The sequence below is a fragment of the Chelmon rostratus genome, chromosome 9 (assembly GCF_017976325.1).
Source record: "Chelmon rostratus isolate fCheRos1 chromosome 9, fCheRos1.pri, whole genome shotgun sequence".
In the NCBI taxonomy this organism is placed as follows: Eukaryota; Metazoa; Chordata; class Actinopteri; order Chaetodontiformes; family Chaetodontidae; genus Chelmon; species Chelmon rostratus.
The window spans coordinates 6,710,899-6,730,511 of NC_055666.1; the positions used below are offsets into that span (position 1 = coordinate 6,710,899).

The following is a 19,613-nucleotide window of genomic DNA, read 5'->3' on the forward strand; positions in this document are numbered from 1 at the left end:
TTATCAAACTGCATTAAGAACTTCCATGTGATTACCACCCTCCAAGTGCTGCCCTGCTTCCTGCTTACCAATAACACCACTGACACTCTGACCGGAGACAAGACAACCAACCAACTTTTTGCATTTCTGTTTCTTGCAAAAATCCTCCAGAACCGATGCACAAATACAACAAACTGAGTAACCCGAGCAACCCAATGCATCAGTCCTGCAGTGAACCAGAACTTTGGGAAAGTTGAAATTCTTATACCTTTCTTGCCATAAAGATGTTTTTTTTTTCAGTATCTACCTGCTGCACACCTGTTCACTTCCAAAACCATCACTGTCAGTATTTCAGAGGGAATTTTACTTTGTAGCACGTACATAGAAATACATGCGATCCAGCTGCTGTCGTTCCTCACTGTGCAGAAAACTCCTGGATCATGCAGCTGCTGTTTCCCTACATGGCCGACACCTGCTTGGATAGTAAAGGTTAGAAAAACCTTCACTATCCATGCAGGGATCTGTCTGACCCCGCATGCTCTCAAAACCCCGGCTATTATTCACACAGCGAAACACACACACAAATGGATACACACAGGTTTCTACAGCACCGTGATAAAAAGCTGTGGCGGGAGGGAGTGTAGCATGTGTGACTCTCTGCTTCTGTCTTTGTAGAGAGGAGAACAACCTCTGTCGCTGCCTCCTGGAACGCCTGAAACATGGCACAGTAAGCTACACACACACACACACACACACACACACACAGCGTGCACAGAATCTCAGTTATGAATAATAATAATCTGTAATGAACAGAACAGAGACATAAGCAGATAAGATCATCCCCTAATGGCTGCTGACATGTATCATGTGACTGTGCAGCGTCCAGAGGGTGCAGAAGAAGACCAGCACCATGTCCCTGACCATCTCCTCCTCCTCCTCCTCCTCCTCTCGAGAGCTCTCCTCCTGCTCCTCCAGCTCCTCCTCCTCCTCCGCCTTCCCCGCTCAGAGACACTCCAGCCTGGTGCAGCCGCTGTGTGTCAGCCCACAGAGGGTAATTACAAATGAATCATCTCATTTGACAGGCCACGTTACAGACTGAGCTCAGATCAGTCGACTGAGCTCTCGGGGAGGTGAGCGTGAATGTCCCTGAACTCTGGATGTGGTGCGTGGGACGTAGTTAACATTACAGACCGGGAACATGATCAACAGATAGTTCAGGAAGTGACTGATTTTTTGATCCAAAAGGTGGATTTAATGTTCAGTCACTCTTTAACAAGTGAACAAACAAATTCAGTTCAACACATTATTCTTCATTTCCAGAGCCAGAGTCCCATCTACAACCAGCAGTATTCAGGGAATGGAGTGGCTCCTGCATTTGTCAAGGTAAAACACACTTCTTCTACTCTCACATGTGTATGCTATACACTGTTAGCGTAGTGCCAGGCGGTGAGGAAAAGGCTGGATTAGAATAGCATCCTCTCAGACTCTCTCTTCCTCCGTCTTCTTTTTTCACTTCCCCATCTCTGCATCCGTCATCCTCACCTCCACCCCAGTGCCTCCACGATGTGTCCACAGTGAAGGGTCAGCTGGTGGTCCTGGAGTGCAGACTGAGGGGGACGCCTCCCCTGCAGGTCATGTGGTACCGGGAGGATGAACAAATACTGGACTCAGACGATTTTAGGATACTACGCAAGAGTGAGTGTGTTGTTTGTCACTGGAGTCGCATGACTTGGACGTGACTCAGAAATTTGACTTCAGATTCCAGCTGCCAAATTAAAAGTTGTGCAACTCACTACTACTCTAAATGTGGTGTCTGTGTAGATTTATGAAGCTGCATGAACAAATAGCCTCAATATTATATCACAAATGAGTCCTTATCTGGCAATGTTATTACATGATAGCCAAACTTCTTCATTCACTGAGTGCACATGTACAGCAGCTGTGATTTATATATGCTGATGAGTTTGATCAAAAAACAACATGACTTTTCTGTCTTCTTGTCTTCCCAGAGGCCAGCTCTGCATCCGTGCCAGGTCAGTACAGAATCAATGGTTTGGAATAAGTGGGGTATAAAAGGGGTAAAGCTATTAGCCTGTTATATGGTTCCACTGTCTCATCATATTTTAAGTTGTGCTGTCGGTGGGTGGTGAAAAACGCCTCACTGATTGGTTGTTTCCAGCCACATCATCTTACAAGTGCTACAGCACATGTGTTTGTTATGCATAACAAACATATTCCCAAACTATTTATGCCAAAAGTGAGCAGAGTGAGGTAACTGTAATAGAAAATGATGGGCACAAACTATCCAAAGCCTTTATCCAAAGACACCAGAAGCAAACATTCACACAAACAGGGTGAATCAGTTAGTGAGTCGGAGTCCTTCTCCTGTTCTGAAGTTATGAAGGTATTTTTAAAAGCTAGAGGTTCTGCTGCTTTGATCTTCTGGAGAAGATTTTTATTGAATGAAAAACTGCATTTGTGTTGCTGTGTCACTCTCTGCAGAGGAGCTGTGTACACTGGTGATCACGGAGGCCTTTCCAGAAGACTCTGGCCTCTTTAAATGTGTGGCCCTCAACTCCTTCGGCACGGTCTCCTGCTCGGCAATCCTGGAAGTTTACAACGGTTAGACGTCCAAGTTCATGCTACTTTAAATTTAGCAACTAGAAGTTCACCTGTCGGACTGTATTATGCAATGAAAATGATCAGTCTCTTGCTTTGCAGACCTGGAGGAGCAGCTGGAGATCGAGGCCGTTCGTCAGCAGGAGGCACTTTCTCTCAGACAGGAAAAGGAGGCGGCGTTCCAACAGGAGACTTCCTCCTCCAGAAAGAGCAGCGAGGACTTTCTCTCTGAGCTGCCCGACTCCATGAGCCTCCCCCCTCCTGAGTGGCCTGACACCCCTCAAGAAGATAACATCCCTGTTGCAGAGTGAGTAGATGCTGCACACACGTCAGCCACTAGAGACATTATATAACACTGACCTATGTGTTTATGCACACGCCATTATTTCAAAACCGTTATTGCTATTCACGTTGTATGACAGCAACCAAGAACATGTTTTTCTTGCGCTCATCTCTCATATGCAGGAACAACCTTTGACCCTTGCCCTCATTATTTTTACTTTGCAACACAGTTCATGCAGCAGTTGCAGCTTCTACAACTGATCTTCAGCAAGACCTTATCACTCACTAAAAATGTTAGTCTTTGGTAGAGACTTATAATTGTACATTTATCATTTCATTCAATCACTGACTCCTTTGCAGATTTCATTGTTACAGTACTATGAGTATTTATTTCATTTACTCATGTACTCTTTACACTATTGTAGTTCCTGTGTGTATCCAGACGAGGGCGCTGTTGTATTTTTCTAAAATTGTAGACCAATTCTTTCTTTCTTTCTTTCTTTCTTTCTTTCTTTCTTTCTTTCTTTCTTTCTTTCTTTCTTTCTTTCTTTCACCTTCTCCATGACACTTACCTAATGGGACCAGGTGATAACTCAATGATAGTGATGAAGCTACTATATCAACTTAGTGAGGCAAAGAAATGTAGTTTTTGAGAAGTTCTTGAGACTGAATGAATGACCGATAACATGAAAAAGGTGAGCGGTCCAGTCGGAGAGCAGCTGTGTGCATGCTGGACCACTGAGGCTGAACGAAGATGCACCTGTGATGACGATGTTGAGCTTTGGGAACATTGAACCAATGAGCCGCAACCGCGCGCTCCCGCCTCTCCTCGTACCCCTCGTGAGCGCGCGGTGTCACCTGTTGCTCTCCAGCCTCCTGCTTCATGTCGGAGTTTGGCTGAAGCTCCACGCAGGGAGAAGTTTAATTTCATTCATGCTGAAGTTAGAGGAGGGTTGTGCAGAAACGCTGAACGAGGTAAGAAAATGTCCTCCCTGTCGCTGCTCGGTTACCGGCTGCCTTCCCAATCTGCCGGCGACCTTCGCTGCTCGGAGCCGCAGTTTTAACCTCTAGAATTTATTTCTGCATTGACGTTAATGTTTAAGCAAGCCAGTTTACCTTCCTTGTTTATGTCATGGAAACGCAATATGCTATGTCCTCTTTAAAAGGTCAAACTATGTTTAGAGCGCTCGGAAAGTGGACTTTAGTCTATTTTGGGGGTTTGTGTCATCTGTCAAGCAATTTCGGAAGAAATAACCGTCAGATAATTTGAATTAAGCTAACATAACGTTAGCTAACATAACGTTAGCTTACGTTATTCCGTGTTTTCTTAAAACAGTCGGTGAAAAATCTTGACTACCTCTTAATGCTCCCATCACAAATGTACTGCATAAAACTTTGAACACCGATTTGTATTTTATGTTTGACTAAAGTGTAGCTGACGTCCTCGAAATTACAATATTGTTATCGTAAGAAGCGAGTTTTTAGCTAGCTTAGTGTTTTTAAGTTCAACAGGCAGTAAATGTCAAGTAGGGATTTATTACTGCCGAAGGGATTTATTACTGTCTGGCACATCTCCACACACATCTAATTTACCTAAACTGAACTGAAATATGATATTAACCTGTCCCTCACTTTTCTGAGGATCCTCTGGAGCGGCTCCAGGGATCCACCGTAAACATGTGTCTTTATCGTGCTGCAGAGTCGTTTGCTGCATGCCCATACTTTAGCCAAGTGGTACCTTAGAGTGGGCTATGAGCTCATGGGTGAAGTGCTAGTATGGGCTGTGTGTCCTTCAGACCAAACAGTTTGCTAGCAGTCACACATAAAGAGCTCATATTGTTGGACATGTGATACCGTTTCCCATTTAGAGATTGTATTTTTTGGTTTCATGCAGATTTGCACTGCCCAGAATGATTGGGTATAGTGTTTGAGGGAATACAAACAACACTGTGAGTTTGAAGTGCTGCATTCACGTGCAGTCATTGAGAATGGAAAAATGACATCCCCGCTCAGACACTGGCTTGTGAGTACAGTACTGAAAGAAGCAGATGAATAAATGCAGTCGAGAAGTCTACCACTGATGCTGCTTAGTGAGTAATATTCCTTCTCTTGAGATTTGTATCTTTGGCGTTTGATAATGTTCAGTGAGTGTATCTTTAACTTTGACTTCATACTTTGTGAGTGAGTGTTTCATGGTGTGAAGTATGTTTGGCTGAGTGTAATGTGTCCACTCTATATCAGTGTCCAGCGCTATGATCTCATCTGTAGTGTGAAGTGCAGACATGGCGTCCGTGTCCTTCAGAAAGCCCCCTTCTTCACTGCTACAAACAGTTGTTCAGAAACTGGCGGCGGTGTGGCCTTTAAGGTCACGTTGAGGTTCTCTGGCTAACTTGAAGTTCATCTCATTATTTTATTTATTTGATTATTTGAGAAAGAGGAACTGGATTATCTGTAACAAGCTTCTTCTGTTGGTTTGGACTTTTTCCTTGCTATGAAAATAACAATCTCAGATAATGATGAGAAGGTGTAGTTACAGTGGAGTAAAGATTGCTTTCAACTGAAGACAAACTGTGTTTTTTCTTTAAGATATTTTGCAACAAAAAGTGTTTTCCTTCACTACTGTTTTACAAGTTATTTTCCATGAAGTTAAAATGTATAATGTATGTGTAACGGGAGAGCTATCAAGTGCCTATCAAGTGCCTAATCAATTTATTGCAATGATTTATGATGAGTTGAAGGTGGATAGACAGATTACTGCCGTTGAACCTTGCTGGGTTGATCAGTACTGTTCTGAAGAAGTCTAACAGTGGTGAGATGCTTAATTTTTCCAGCTTTCATTAGAATGAACCCAGTTTAGTCTGTGATCATCAGGTAGACAGATAAATGGACAAATTAATAAAGAAAACAATGCTCATTTAAAATCCCTCTCACAGTGAAAGTGATGATTTTGTCTCTCACCATCCAGTCTGAAAGATCGCTCTTACCACAGTGTTCAGGTATTTTCAGAAGGCAAAATGCAAGTTGATGCAGTGGAGACTTTCTTTTCCCCAAAACTATATATATGCTGTTATGCATTCATGTTGTTGTCTCTCTGTTGTCACCGGTCATACAGAGGACTTAGGAAAGCTTAGCATACTCCTACCCGCCATGCCATGCAGATCTTGTCTGTGTGTGTGTGTATGTGCATGTTAAAAGGGTTGGGTCACCAGTAGAGGGTCTGCACCTGCCAGCTGATGTCCGAATTCCAAGACCAATATAGCTATGCCCACTTAATGACACAAACACAAATACACGTACACACACACACACACACACACACACACATTACTTTCACATAGTAACATTTAAAGCACACAGTACAACACATACTGATCAACACACTAGTCACACAATCACTAATTCAGTAACTTGAACACAGGCTAATATCCACTCACGTGTAGTGTATACAACATGTGCAGCATAGAATATGATCATTTAGCCATGTGCACAGGTAAAAACAGGATAGTTGTGGTGGAGCAGCAGTTTCACTCTTTTAATGTTCAGGGTCACTGTTGTTGGTTATTATAAAGGCTGAACATGTATAGAAGTAGATAAGATGATAAATTGATGACACGTCTTAGAGCTTTTAGGTTTATTTGAGCTTCTTCAGGTGTATTTGATTACATCAATCATTGCTGCATCACATCTGGCATCTGTGACAGTTGTAGGGCCCTGGTATTGTGTATGCTGCCTCATCATAATAGCGTACAGTACTGGCACAGTTAAATGTCATAAATGTTATTAGTAACACTTGTACTCTTTCTGCTATGATAAGTCAAAATGTATGCTTTAGAGCCTGACCAGTGCACTGGTGTCAACGTATACATCAACCAATAAACAGCAACACATTTCAGTATGGAAATGCCAAAAATATGTTTCAGGTAATGTAGAAACAGTTTCTAGTACATGGTATGTCCCCCAAAAACCTGTAAAATGTCCCAGTCAGATCTTGTCATGGTCACTTTTCGTTGATAACCAAATTAAGGGATTTTCACTGAATAATTTTATGTTTGAAAAGTAAATATTGACCAATATACGTATATTATCATTTATTCTTTTTTAAAATGATATCCATGGATTATCTTAAGTAACCAGGTCATGATTTCTGAAAAGAGACATTGCTGATGAGTTTTTCAAATGTAATTTTTAGGCACTTTAAGCAACACAAGCCAAGTGCCATCTTATTCCATTCTGTTTGAGAGAAGGCAGTCATCTCTATAGCCGATACCTCCTGAACTCTGCAACTCGCACCGAAACAATCTAGATGGAGAAATGGCACTATAGGTGAAAGGACAAAAAATATTTTTTGGGTGAACTGTCCCTTTAAGAAAGTTCAGTAAAACCTGGTGCAAAGTTAGAGCTTGGCTGAAGAAAGAATCAGTAGGTGTAGACGGCACCTCACCAAACACTTAACATTTTGGTCATTACTGGCAAACTGCAAGGTATAGAATCAAAATTCTTCTTCTAAACCCTTCTTAACCTGTTCTAAACCCTTTTCACCACATTTGACCGCTCAGTCTCAGGATTTAGACACACATTGGGTGAAAAATGTGATTGTCCATCAGTATATTTTAATCCAGATCCAAGATTACAGTTTCAGACTCTAGGTCAGCTGATGCTGGCTGGCCAAAACTGTCTTGTGCCTGCAGGAGACCAAGAGAAATGCAGAAAAACAGCGAGGCAGTGTGTATAAGTAAATGAGTGTGTGAGAGAGAGACTGCTATTGTCATTATGCTCCTGCGTAGCCCAGACTACGTGGTAGTCATGGGAACAACATTCTTTCCTATTAGAAAAGTAGAGGACCAGCCAGGCTTGGTATTACAGGAAGAAAAGTACTGAGTGGGCTGAAATGGAAGCAGACCCTCTGCTATCTGTTACTCTCATTAGACGCTCCCGATAGTGTGATGGCAGCCTTACTGGAGCATATGTTCTGTGTTGTTAAAGATACTTTGTAATTTTGCTCACCAGTTAATATGTTGATGGTAAAAGGTGGTTAACATTATAAACATCAGCTGGTGCAGAATCAGCGTTGGATGAATGTGAAATGTGGCAACCATTGAGACATAAAGGACATACAATGAACATTTTGTCTGCAAGTTAGCCAGTGCAGCCTCAATCCATGTAGCTTCAGTCTGTTTATCAGAGGACCCGTACGTCAGGCTGTAGTTCTCCTGCATGCAAGCACTCAACTTTTACCCAATTGGATGTTTGCACTCCTATACTTAGTAACAACAACTGTTTAGGGTCTGTGGATCTGGGTATTATTTCTTGCTGGGGTTTGGAACTAGGTTTGCACTGCCTGGAGATCAGGGGGGTGTCATGGATACAATCTCTTTAGCAGGAACTTTGCAAAATTTTCATCAGAACTATAACTGTATGTTACTCATCAGACTCTATGACTCTCTGGCTTTGAATATATTCAAATCTTTGCTAACGCGTCTGTTTCTGTCTTTCAGTTTTCCAGAGCCTGAGCCGGCCAACCACTTCTCTGAACAGCGCTTTGGTTGCAGGGAGGAGGAAAGTGCCCTGAGCTCACAGGGACAAAGGTCACCAGAAGTCACTGTCCGAGCCTGTACGCCCAGCCCTCCCCCTCCACCCTCACCACCACCACCAGCCCAAGTCAAGGAGACAACCCAAACATCCAAGCTGTTCACCCCAAGCAAGCTCAGTTTCACTGTAAGAACATTTCTTACGCAAGCTGCTGTGCTGTCTGAGAACCTTTTTGCTACCGTTGTCAATGTTCACCATCATACTACATACTGTTTTGTGTGAGTTGATGTGTTTAAAAGGTTTAATGTGAATGCTAAATTATAATTAACACAGACGTTAGAGAGAACACCAGCTGATAGATAAGTAAATAAATGTATACTATATGCAGCCATGGTAGTCTGCAATATACCGTATATGAGTATCTGTAATATCTCAGCAACACCTTGAGGCAATTTCTTCAAATTTGGCACAAACGTCCACTTAGACTTCAGGATGAACTAATTAGATTTAACTGGTCAAAGGTGAAAGGTCACGTGACCTCACAAAGCACATATCTCAGTAATTTGTATGCTAATTATGACTAAATTTACCGTAAATGTCTCACAGGATAAATTTAAATGATGACGTTTTATATCTGAAAGGTCAAAGGTCAACTTGACTGTAATATTCTAATGTTCTGCAAAAGCAATTTTCTGTCCATTATTCAGCACCATAACTCAGGAACAGAAGGGAGGATTATGACCATATTTCACTTTTGGTCAGATACTGAATCACTGAACCTCTTAACTACACCTTGAATATTCTCTTGAATGTGTTTTCAAAATTAGCAACATTTGATATTTGAGAAGCATGTCAGTTAGCTTCATCCCAGCGAATAGAGAGGTGTAAATGTTTCTGAATTTCTCTTCGTCATTACACTCAGAAAAAGTAGAAATCCACCTGGTTCACTTTTTGTAAATGTGTGTCTCCTCCCTTTCAGTCCTCCCAGCCAGGAGGCAACAACATGAACCTGTCAGACCTGCCTACCTTCACTCCCAGCGCCTTCCCTCCCAGTGCCTTTAACTATGAGCGACCGAGGCATTTTATTCAATCGCAGCCTTCCTTCCAGGCACCCAGCTATGAAAGTGTTCTGAGGGAGGCCCAGGAGAACCAAAATAACTCCCAACAGAGTCTCAACAGTCCCCAAAAGAGTCCAAATGTTCCAGACACACAGAGCCAAACTAAAATGATGTCTACACAAAGTCAGTCTTTTTCTCAGACTCAGTCAGTGTCCAGGTCCTTGTCTCAGACCCAGTCACAGTTTCAGTCACTAAGCCTCAGTCAGAACCAAACCCAGTCTGTTGCCCAGACCCAGATCCAGACCCAGACCCAGACCCAGGCCAATGGCACAAGCAAGTCCTCTCCCTCCTCATCCAGTCTCAGCTCTCCAGTTTCCAACCCGGCCTCTTCTGCTGCACCTCCTCTTTCCTGCGCTGCCCCCTTGCTCAGTCCCACTGACTCCACCACCTCCTCTTCCCCTCTCCCAGTCTCCTCCTCTTCTCTCCCCCGCACCACCATGCGTTCCACCATAACCCTCACCCCCAGCATCCCCAGCGCCACTGGCCTCGGCAGCGCCACCCTGCCGGCAAACCAGGACACCATGTCAGCACCCGCTGCTTTCCTCTGCTCTGTGTTGCCCTCCCAGTCCGCCTTCTCCCCTTTTTCCTCCTCCAAGCTCTCCCCCAACTCCAACCTTCCCCACCCCTCCACCTCCCCTTCCCGCTCACCACTCCCCCCCACCTGCTCCCGCTCCCCACTCCCTCCCTCCAGCCCTCTCCTCCCCATGAGGGCCTCCTCCACTCTGTCCTCCCTGCCTCAGCAGCCTCTCCCAGTGTCCCCTTCCCTACCTCGCTCCCCTCTCTCTCCCTCCTCCTCCTCCTCCTCTCTCCCGCAGCCCAGCACTCCCACAAACAGTCAGAGCAGAGCACCGCCTGCTGTGGTCTCCCTGCCCGCCAGCTATAAGGGGACGCCAAACATGTGAGTCATAGTATATATCAATTTTCCCCACACTTAAAAAAAAAACACTGGAAAAACTCACCTTAAGCAGAAAGCCACCACTTGTTTACTGTTAACTATGATTTGACAGTATGTGTGTACTCACTGGTGGAAGTTACACCACCTGGGTGATTGAGAAGAACCTCCACTGACTGTTTCTCTCCACAGCAGGCCAGCTACACTGCTGTTAGCATTCACAGTGTTAACCAAGTAAACATTTTCACAGTTGAAAATAACATTAACACACCTGAAATCATAACTTATATTTACAAGTTTATGGGTGATCCATGGTGTTTTACATCCAATCCATGGAGGGAACTCATTTCAGTCTCTGCATTAAATGAATTTAAGAGCATCTATTAGTAAAAATGTCCACACACATTAGTGCTTTCTTCCATAAATGTAGCACAACTTCCTGTTTGTAGCACTTTTCCACTAGGCAATGAAGGACAAAGTGTTGGATAAAGGTTTGCTGCAGGATTAAAGATCTTTCGTTTAGATTCTTCTCTTCTTTGTCTTTGCTCATTTCTTCTTTCTTTTTTTATTTTCTGTTCCTTCCTCATTTATATCTCTATTATGTGTGCCAGCCTTCCCAAGCCCATCCTGAAGAAGGCTGTAGCTCCTCGGCCTTCTTCCGCTCGCTCCACCGATGATGACATTCAGGGCTCCAAAGACGCCCTCATCCAGGATCTGGAAAAGAAGCTGCGCTCAAAAGAGGCCAGGAGGAGAAACAGTCAGGTGTGTGTGTGTCCTGCAAGTGCAAGAATCCTACATTTCATTCGTCACAGAAAAGAAAATACCCCTCCACCAACACACACTCCAAGAAATTCACACTGACACAGTGTGTGTCTGTTTGAACCTAACATAACACATAAAAACCAAAATAAACCACAGCCCACTTTCTGTGTGTGTGTGTGTGTGAAAACTGATATTTTAACAGTTAAAGCTTCAATTTTGACAGAAACTGTCCTATGAGGAGCGTATGGCTCGTAGGCTGCTGGGTCCAGACAACGCCACCTACATGTTTGACCAAGACAATCTTTCAGACTCACAACTCGACCAGGTACGGCAGAAAGCTTTCATTTAGTCAGGGGACACCATAATCATCTCAAAAGTCCTTCCATCCCAACATTTCTAACAGTGTGTTTCAGAGTCTACTGATGTGTGTTGCAGTGCTGCATTTATGTTGGCTCTGGTCCAAAACCCATTAGCTTTCATTTTGCTATCAAGTAAAGACCACACATTATTACTGTCATTTGGGTTTGAATGGCTGCACAGGGAGCGCGTTCCCCTCTCAGGGCCTCCTGATGGGCTCCCGAGCACAAAGTTGGAAAAGCCTGGCAGGATAATCAGCAGCCCCAGTGAGCTGCCTCATGCTGTCATTTTGACCTGTTGCACTCTGTGTGTATGTGTGTGCGCGCAGGATTGTTCTGTCAAAAAGCCTCTGTCGCTCACAGGGCTTTGCACCTTCTATTCTCTCGCCCTTTCACACACACAGCACCAACACACAACACACAACACATGCATGTACACACACACACACACACGTCCTCTGAAGCCAACGAGGTTCGTCAGCGGCTATTTCTAGCCTGCTTTCTGAGAACGAGCCCCTTTCACTGGTGACAACAGGATCATTGTGTCAGAACACACACACACACACACACACACACACACACACACACACACACACACACACACGCACGCACACACACACACAGTTACCCTCCTGGCATTTTGTCAACCTGTTGACCAGTTTTCAGAGTTTAAACCTGTGATTACCTCTGCTTACATGGATCTGTTTTCTGTTACAGCCAGACTCACCAGAAGGAAGACACACAGGTGGACTATGGTAAAGACACTTTATGTATCAATGCTGCTCATAATTATTAAGCCAGGATTCCAGTCAACATTAGAATCCTGAGCCTTGATTTGCCCTTGAGATCTCCGCCCAGCATGGCAGTATTTACGTAATCTATGCAGTTGTAAAACAAAATAAATCTTTTAGAAATAGGTGGATTCAGAGTAATGGTCATTTTGCTTTAGTCCAGCTCATAAATATTTCACACGTTTGTGTTTCTGTCCATTTGAGTGTGGTAACCAAGCCTCACAGTCATGCATGATGACTTTTTAGGCTGCATCATAGATCCATGTAAACAGTCATTTTTTATTTGACTCTTAAAGGTGATATTCCATTTCTTTGGGTTGAGATCGATTCACTTGTATCCATGTTGATCTTTTAAATTACTTAATTCCAATATATGTATTACTAGTTTCACTAGAGTTCTTGAAAACCCATTTCTACCAATGTGATGCAGAGAAAGTCCTGTAAGTCATGATAGTGAGACACTTTCTGAACATAATGACTCAGTCATTATTTTTGAAATACTAATTCATTATTTGTAGGAGGTTTCTCATTATAATGACTTACAGGATGTTTTTTTTATTATATTGTAAATGAGGTTCCATATAAAGCAAATCTAAATGACTGATTCAGATTTTCATTATCGTTTATCATCTTGCAACATGACAACATTTTCATGGGCTTCGAGGTAGAAATGGGAGAATTTTATAGGCAAAGAATGAACATTTCAAAGAAAGTGTTTTATAAATTCCCTGTTGTAGCCTGTGTTTACTTAATCTGTGCCATAAATATCCCTAACTGTACAGAGTGTCTTATAACTGCAACTGGAAAGATAGAAAAGTCCTTCATTCAGTAGTCATGCTGTCAGATGACAGAAACTGAACCGTAATCAGTATTAATATGGTTGGTGTGTGTGTGCTGTCACCAGTGGACTGTAAAATTCAGTCACTGAAAGTGAATAATGAATAAATCATCTGTCTCTGTCCCTGCAGGGGGAGGCACCACTCAGGGACTGATGAGAGGGCAAATGAGGGCTCAGCTATCCAGGAGAAATGTTACGCTCCTCGCTTCCTGCAGATCCCTCCAGACCTCACTGTAGAGGAGGGACGCTTCTGTAGGATTGACTTCAAGGTGAATCACACACATGCATGCATTTACACCAAGGGCTTCACATTTCAAGTTTATTAATATGCTCAAGTCTGTATTCCTACAAGGTCAGGGGCTCCCTCATATAACAGTAATGGTGTGGTCACGCAAAGGTAAATGAAGAGGGAATAAAAGTGCAACTTGTCTCTTATCTCAATCCAGGTCGGAGGCCTCCCCACACCAGATGTCTGCTGGTATCTGGACGGTAAAGCCATCCGTCCAGACGACTACCATAAGATGCTGGTGTGTGAAAAAGGGATGCACTCATTCATCATAGAGATCGTCACAGTGCACCATGCCGGAGTGTACGAGTGTGTGGCCAGGAACCGAGCAGGGGAGAGCAGATTTTCCATGAGGCTCGACGTATTAGGTAAAAATGTCATTACATCTTTGTTTTTTGAATAGAATTTCATCATAGTGCAGTTTAATAACAATCATAATTGTTTTAATAAATCTATACCAGTCCTAATATGAAAAGTTGTTCTTCAGGGTGGGACAGAACTTAATCCTCTGTGCTGTGCAACCTCTTCTTCCTCTCTGCAGCCCAGGAGGTTCTCCGTCCTCCCACCTTTGTCCAAAAGATGTTGAACTCCAGAGCTCTAGAGGGCGACACCGTTAGGCTAGAGTGTAAAGTGGACGCTTCCCCTCCCCCACAGCTCTTCTGGAAGAAAGATAAAGACATGCTGCGCATTGATCCGAACAGAATGAGGTGGGTCAACTAAAAAGTACTCCATTACACTCAAACTCTCCTTAATGGCACTCCAGGACTGCACATCAAACTCAGTAGATGATATTGAAGGTACACTCTTTGATAACACATCAAGTATTTCACAAAACACATTTTGTTTTCTGCCTCAATCATGTTGTTGAGTTATATTTACATTTAATTAATATGAGTATGACTTGATATTTCCCTGAATAGGATCAAAGTAAGTTCTCATGTAAAAGTGGTTAGCTGAAGCACTGCTTCACAAAGTATGTGCAGCAGCACCTATTATCAAGATTTTTATATCGTCAGTGAATCACATGACTACATGTATGTGAAAGGGGTCACTCGTAGTGCACTGATAACCAAATAGTTACTGTGCATGCAACGTAGCTGCTTATCCATTCAGTTCCGGCCTTGGACCCTTGTTACATGTCACAGCCCTCTCTCCCCTTGATTTCCTGTCTGCCTCTTCACTGTCAAATAAAGGCAAAAATCTCAGAAGAAAAAGCCCACTGTACACTACCTCCTAGCATGAAATGACCGACTGACACAGCAACTAGCTGGTGAACATAAAGGAACATTTAGCAGCTGAAGAGCCAGATATTTGCATCAGGAGTTGCTGTAAAACAAAGTTGAAATAGAGAAAACATTGGACTTAACACAGCACCAAATGAATGCTCACGTTGCTCCATTTCTGCTGGATGTATAAAAAAAGCAACTGTTTGCGAACCAAGTTCGCTATGACAGCTTTATAGGTGATAATATGTCAATGTTGTGTTCAGAACTTGATTCTGCTGCCCCCAAGTGGCCAACAAATCAGTAACTGCAGGTTAACTGATGAGTGCTACACTGGAAAATAAGGGTGACATGGTTTGAAAAAGCAATGTGCATTTTAACATTATTAAGACCTGTTTGAAAATCAAGAGGTTTATGTCATTGTGTAGCTTTGATTCCTGAAGGCAGGTTACAACTGTACGTTAAATAGTAAACTGCACCAATGCACAGCTTCTCCTGTCTGAAGTTCCTACTGGACAATATGCACAACAAGCAAAATAGAGTTGCATGTGAAAACATATGAAATCAATTTTGAGTCAGGTCATGTGTTAAGTGGTGAAATAAGCATTTGATTCTCTCTCTTTGTTTCTCCACAGTCTGTATCAGGACGGCTCAGGCCGGCAGTGCTTGTTGATAGAGAGGGTGATGAAGTCTGACGCTGGTTGGTACACTCTCTCTGCCATCAATGAAGCTGGCATGTCCACATGCAACGCCAGGCTGGATGTAGGCAGTAAGTAAACCGTGTGTTCATCTTTCTATGCAAATTTGCTTTAGACGGCCAGGTAGTTACCATAGCAGCCCAGGCTGTAAAATCAAACAGCAGGTGGAGAGTGCTGTGAATCCAACCTTACAGCCTGCAACACGTCAAACAAATGCTGTGTTATGTGATCGAGCGGAAACTTGATGAGCGTCAGAGGCATGGAGCTGTTTAGCCTTCCTGAAGAATACTGCACAATCACCAAGTCACAGAGATGAGTATGGAGAGCATCCACTGATGAGAGAGGCCTCACTGGAGGAAAATACAACACAGCTATTAGGTTTCTGCTCGATCACATAACACACCATCTGCTTTGTGGAGGGGCAGCTGATTGAGAGGACTGACAAAGAAAAGTACCCGAGCCTCTGTTCCACCTGAGCTGGACTGGATACTTTACTGGCAAACCTGAAAGTGAGTTTACACCACTTCATGTGAACCGAGGCAGAGGGTTTACTTACAGTTCCATATCAAGTCTTTAATCACTAAGGACTTCAGTGTAACAGCATGAAGCCTCAGCAGCCATGCAGTTCACAGTGCCTGCCTTCTTTTTGATGTAGGTTAGTTTATAGTCTCTCTTTTTAACTGTGGTGTGACACCAAAAACACACACACAGTGACAAATGTATTGTTTTATTCCCTCTCTTAGAATATACTAAACAATGCCACACCTGGACAGACGGCCTTTTTATTCCATTTATTTCAGACTATAGATTAGTACACAAAAATGGAATGAATTTTAAACATAAAACATGCACACTATAATAAATCACAACTTGAAAAATATTCAGTCCTTTTAACGTTGTTTGATCATTTTCATATAGCAGCTATGGATTTAGTTCTGTGTTTGTAGAGTCTTAATATCTTTTCCCAGTATATCAGAACAGAAACCTGGATTTATCTGCTCACTTCTAAGTTTCCTCTCATAACCACAGAAGGTTTCTCCATAGGCACATGCCCCTGATAATTAGCTCCTGGAATACTTCCAACATCCTATTGATCTGTTTGATTTTGGTGAACGTTTGTTGGAGGAAAAGGTGACTGTTGGAGTGTGTTGTCAGTCGACTCTGGCATGCAGCTGTGTGTCAGTATTCAGACCTGAGTGAGAGGGCAGGGGTGGTTCCATCTGAGCTCTTTTTGTTTGAAAATGTCTACTTTGGTTTATATTTCCTAGCTCTTGTACATTTTCAGTTAAAATTCATACTTCAGCTGGTTTGCAGCAGCAGCCATACACACATACAGAATACTGTAACGCTGAGCATTGAGTCACCCCACAGGACACATACACACATAAAACACATCAGGTCCCAGATGCTTGAAACTGTAAAACCTCCAGTTACTGGCTTTGTGAGTTTGAAAGCAGCAGGTGAGACATGGAGCCGTGGACGGACTGTCTGCTCTGCGTCTGGCGCTGAGCCATGCTGTCCTGTGCTGCAGCAGCAGGGCCGAGGGCTTATTTTCAGACAGCGGGCACGAAAGGAATGTTTAGCCTGAGTCGTCTACCAGTAAAATCACCGGTGGTCTTACTCATATTATTACTATAAATACACTTGGCATCTACACCTTTTTGTCAATGTTGTATCAGAAAACCAGTTCTGTCTTGTTTTTGTGGTTTCCTTTGAATGACTAATCACAAGTTAGATGTTTTAATCTGTTGTTAGTGTAAAATAATAAAGTAATGTAAACTATAATATATGGAGGTTGTTTTCAGAGTTGATTTAAGAGATGCCACGCTTGTAAAAGTACAGACAGGTATGGTCATACTGTAATAAGATAATAATAGTGTTGGTAATAATACAGTTCTTCTTATAATACTGTTCCAGTCCAAATATTAAAACTGGCCAAACAATATGAAAAAATATCAGTCAAAATGAGTACATGTGTCATTGATGAGTGAAGGTAAAACTGAATTCATCACTCCCCTCTCTCTGCCCCCTCGCAGCTCGCACAGCCCCGCCCATGAAGACGGCGCCCCCTGCCTCGAAGACGCTGAAGCTGCTGTCCTCCCTGAGCCACATCCCCGCTGTGACCGTGGAGAGCCCCGGCCAGCACACCGCCCCGCTGTACGAGAGCGAAGAGCTGTAGACCCGCACTAAACCCCGTCACATCCTCACATCGCCATCACACCTCTCAGAGCTGTCAAACTGGGCCGGAGCCTGGACTCGCCGTCGTGTCCAGAAAGATGCAGTTACCCAACACCACTGCAGCAGACGAGGACACGTTTCCGAATCCCTCTGAGGCCAAGCCAGGTCGGGTCAGTTAAACAAGCTGCATTTCGGTTGTGTTGTTGTACGAGGCTCAGCAATAGTACTCTTCCATTTCAGATTTCTTGAACAAATTCAAAATTTTCAAGATTAAGCTACAAGACAACCCACCCTCCATTCATTATGTGCTATGTGTTTGAAATACTCGGAGGAAAAACAGGCCTAACCATCAGGAGCACTTGATAGCTACCTTGATGGCAATGTGTTCATAATCACACCCCATGTTGTCCATCTGCCGCTGTTTGTCACCACTGTGCCCGTCCTCTTCCTGTCTGCCTGTAGTTTAAGGATGCAGAGCTCTGTTCGATACATGCCTGTAAGCCTCTCCACTCTGCCCGTCCGGACTGTCTCAGCAAAATGCTGTGTGTGGCTCATGGGTGTATTAATAGACCTGGAGACAGTGTGGCAGAGTCAGCCCTGCTGCCAGTTTTATCCCAGCCACCAACCACGATACCATTTTCCCCACAGAAGGCTGACGACAGGAGCCTCTCAAACAGCACAGTTATTACTACTTGCATTGAGTTCTGTTGTTGTTGTTGTCTGGGTGAGCAGCTGTCATTTGTGCGTTATGTTGAAACACAGTTTCCAGATCTCTTCATGGTCTAGATTAGAAAACAGGAAACAACCTTGATTAACTGCAGTACCCACAATCCAACACTGCCATCATCTCTCGCTGCACTTTAGTCCTGCTCGTCACTCTGTGTCCTGCAGCAGCTGCATGCCTCTCCTCCAGCTTGTGGCTAAACCAGGATGATTTTGTGTTTGAGCCTCAGAATTGAACCTTTTGTCCCTGAATTACAGCTGCTGTTTCCTCTGATGATGTGTGTCTGTAAAGCTCCATTAACTGGAATAGACAATCAGATTTCCAACTAACCTTCCCCCCTTGTTTAAAGACAGCTCGGAGGTCACTGCTGGTTACTGCTCAGATTCTCTGCTGTGGTATAAATTCAGCCTATTATGTGTTTTTAAGTTGGTTCCTAATATACAGTGTATGTGAATTAAGCTATTTATTTGAACTGCAGTTATTAGTTATCAGTGTTGGTACTTTAAGTTGCCCCTCTCTTGGCCCACAAAAGGCTGCAACATGAGGTGTATAACATCAGTGAGTTGGTCAAAGAGCAACAGGCTGCCATCCTGATACCAAAACCTGACCTGCACTCAAAAGAACACTTAGACCTAACTTGCTTTGAAAAGTTTACATTTTATCACATCTGCAGTGCAGATAAGACATGTTTTTAAACTTAACTCAAGAGGAGAAAATTGAGTTTTTCTCCTTCGGTGCCTGCATGCATCATTGATTCAGTATGTTCAGCTGAAATAGGTATCAGTATGTCAGCCTGTGACCAGATTTGCCAAACTCTCCATTTCTGACCAGAGCCTTCCATGAAAAGATCTGTCAAAATGAGGCTTGAGTTGCCTGCTTACCTTGGAACTGTTTGTTGTTACTGCCAGACATAAAGTCATTTCATGAAACCTGGTATTTTTTGGCTGGATCTGCATGCAAACTGAAAATCTGGTATTTAACCCTGCGTGGCCAAACTGAATTTTCTTCAAATTTCAAATGCGATGTACTTCAACTGCATTTAAACATGAACATGAGCTAAAGTCCTTCTTCCAGCAGTTTGTCAGGAAGTTTGGGTCAAACAGGATTAAACACTGGATTTTGCATGAAGCAGAATAGTTTTGGTAAGTTAGGTCCTTCCTGTTTTGATTTGAACCTGCAGGTATTAGTGTGTATCCTCCTAAGTACTGTTTGTTGTGTAAGATGTTCTACATATCACTGGATGACTGAGGAATAAAGTTTATGTGACATTGACTTTGCCTCCCAGTGTGTATTTTTGAAATACTGTTCTGGTGTTAGAGAGAGATGAGGAGGTGTCCA

General features: G+C 43.2%; 2 protein-coding genes across 2 annotated transcripts; both read left to right on the top strand.

The window, feature by feature from the left end:
• Positions 1 to 698: 698 nt before the first annotated feature.
• LOC121612015 (palladin-like) lies at positions 699 to 11,418 on the top strand. Its single transcript, XM_041944756.1, has 11 exons — positions 699 to 706; positions 955 to 1,030; positions 1,300 to 1,362; positions 1,533 to 1,674; positions 1,989 to 2,012; positions 2,482 to 2,601; positions 2,701 to 2,905; positions 8,376 to 8,595; positions 9,389 to 10,425; positions 11,031 to 11,176; positions 11,405 to 11,418. The coding sequence occupies exons 1-11, from the start codon at positions 699 to 701 to the stop codon at positions 11,416 to 11,418; spliced, it is 2,055 nt and encodes a 684-aa protein (XP_041800690.1).
• On the top strand, positions 10,244 to 19,518 carry LOC121611600 (myotilin-like). Its single transcript, XM_041944224.1, has 9 exons — positions 10,244 to 10,425; positions 11,031 to 11,181; positions 11,405 to 11,506; positions 12,255 to 12,292; positions 13,297 to 13,435; positions 13,613 to 13,820; positions 13,994 to 14,159; positions 15,311 to 15,444; positions 17,410 to 19,518. The coding sequence occupies exons 3-9, from the start codon at positions 11,426 to 11,428 to the stop codon at positions 17,550 to 17,552; spliced, it is 909 nt and encodes a 302-aa protein (XP_041800158.1). The 5' UTR covers positions 10,244 to 10,425; positions 11,031 to 11,181; positions 11,405 to 11,425; the 3' UTR covers positions 17,553 to 19,518.
• The last annotated feature ends 95 nt before the right edge of the window (positions 19,519 to 19,613 follow it).

Coding starts and splice junctions, on each gene's coding strand:
- LOC121611600 (XM_041944224.1), top strand. CDS start 11,426: ATGGCTCGTAGGCTGCTGGGTCCAGACAACGCCACCTACATGTTTGAC. Junction 13,436..13,612: donor TCTGTAGGATTGACTTCAAG/GTGAATCACACA, acceptor ATCTCAATCCAG/GTCGGAGGCCTCCCCACACC. Junction 13,821..13,993: donor CATGAGGCTCGACGTATTAG/GTAAAAATGTCA, acceptor TCCTCTCTGCAG/CCCAGGAGGTTCTCCGTCCT.
- LOC121612015 (XM_041944756.1), top strand. Junction 1,363..1,532: donor TGGCTCCTGCATTTGTCAAG/GTAAAACACACT, acceptor CCTCCACCCCAG/TGCCTCCACGATGTGTCCAC. Junction 10,426..11,030: donor TATAAGGGGACGCCAAACAT/GTGAGTCATAGT, acceptor TATGTGTGCCAG/CCTTCCCAAGCCCATCCTGA.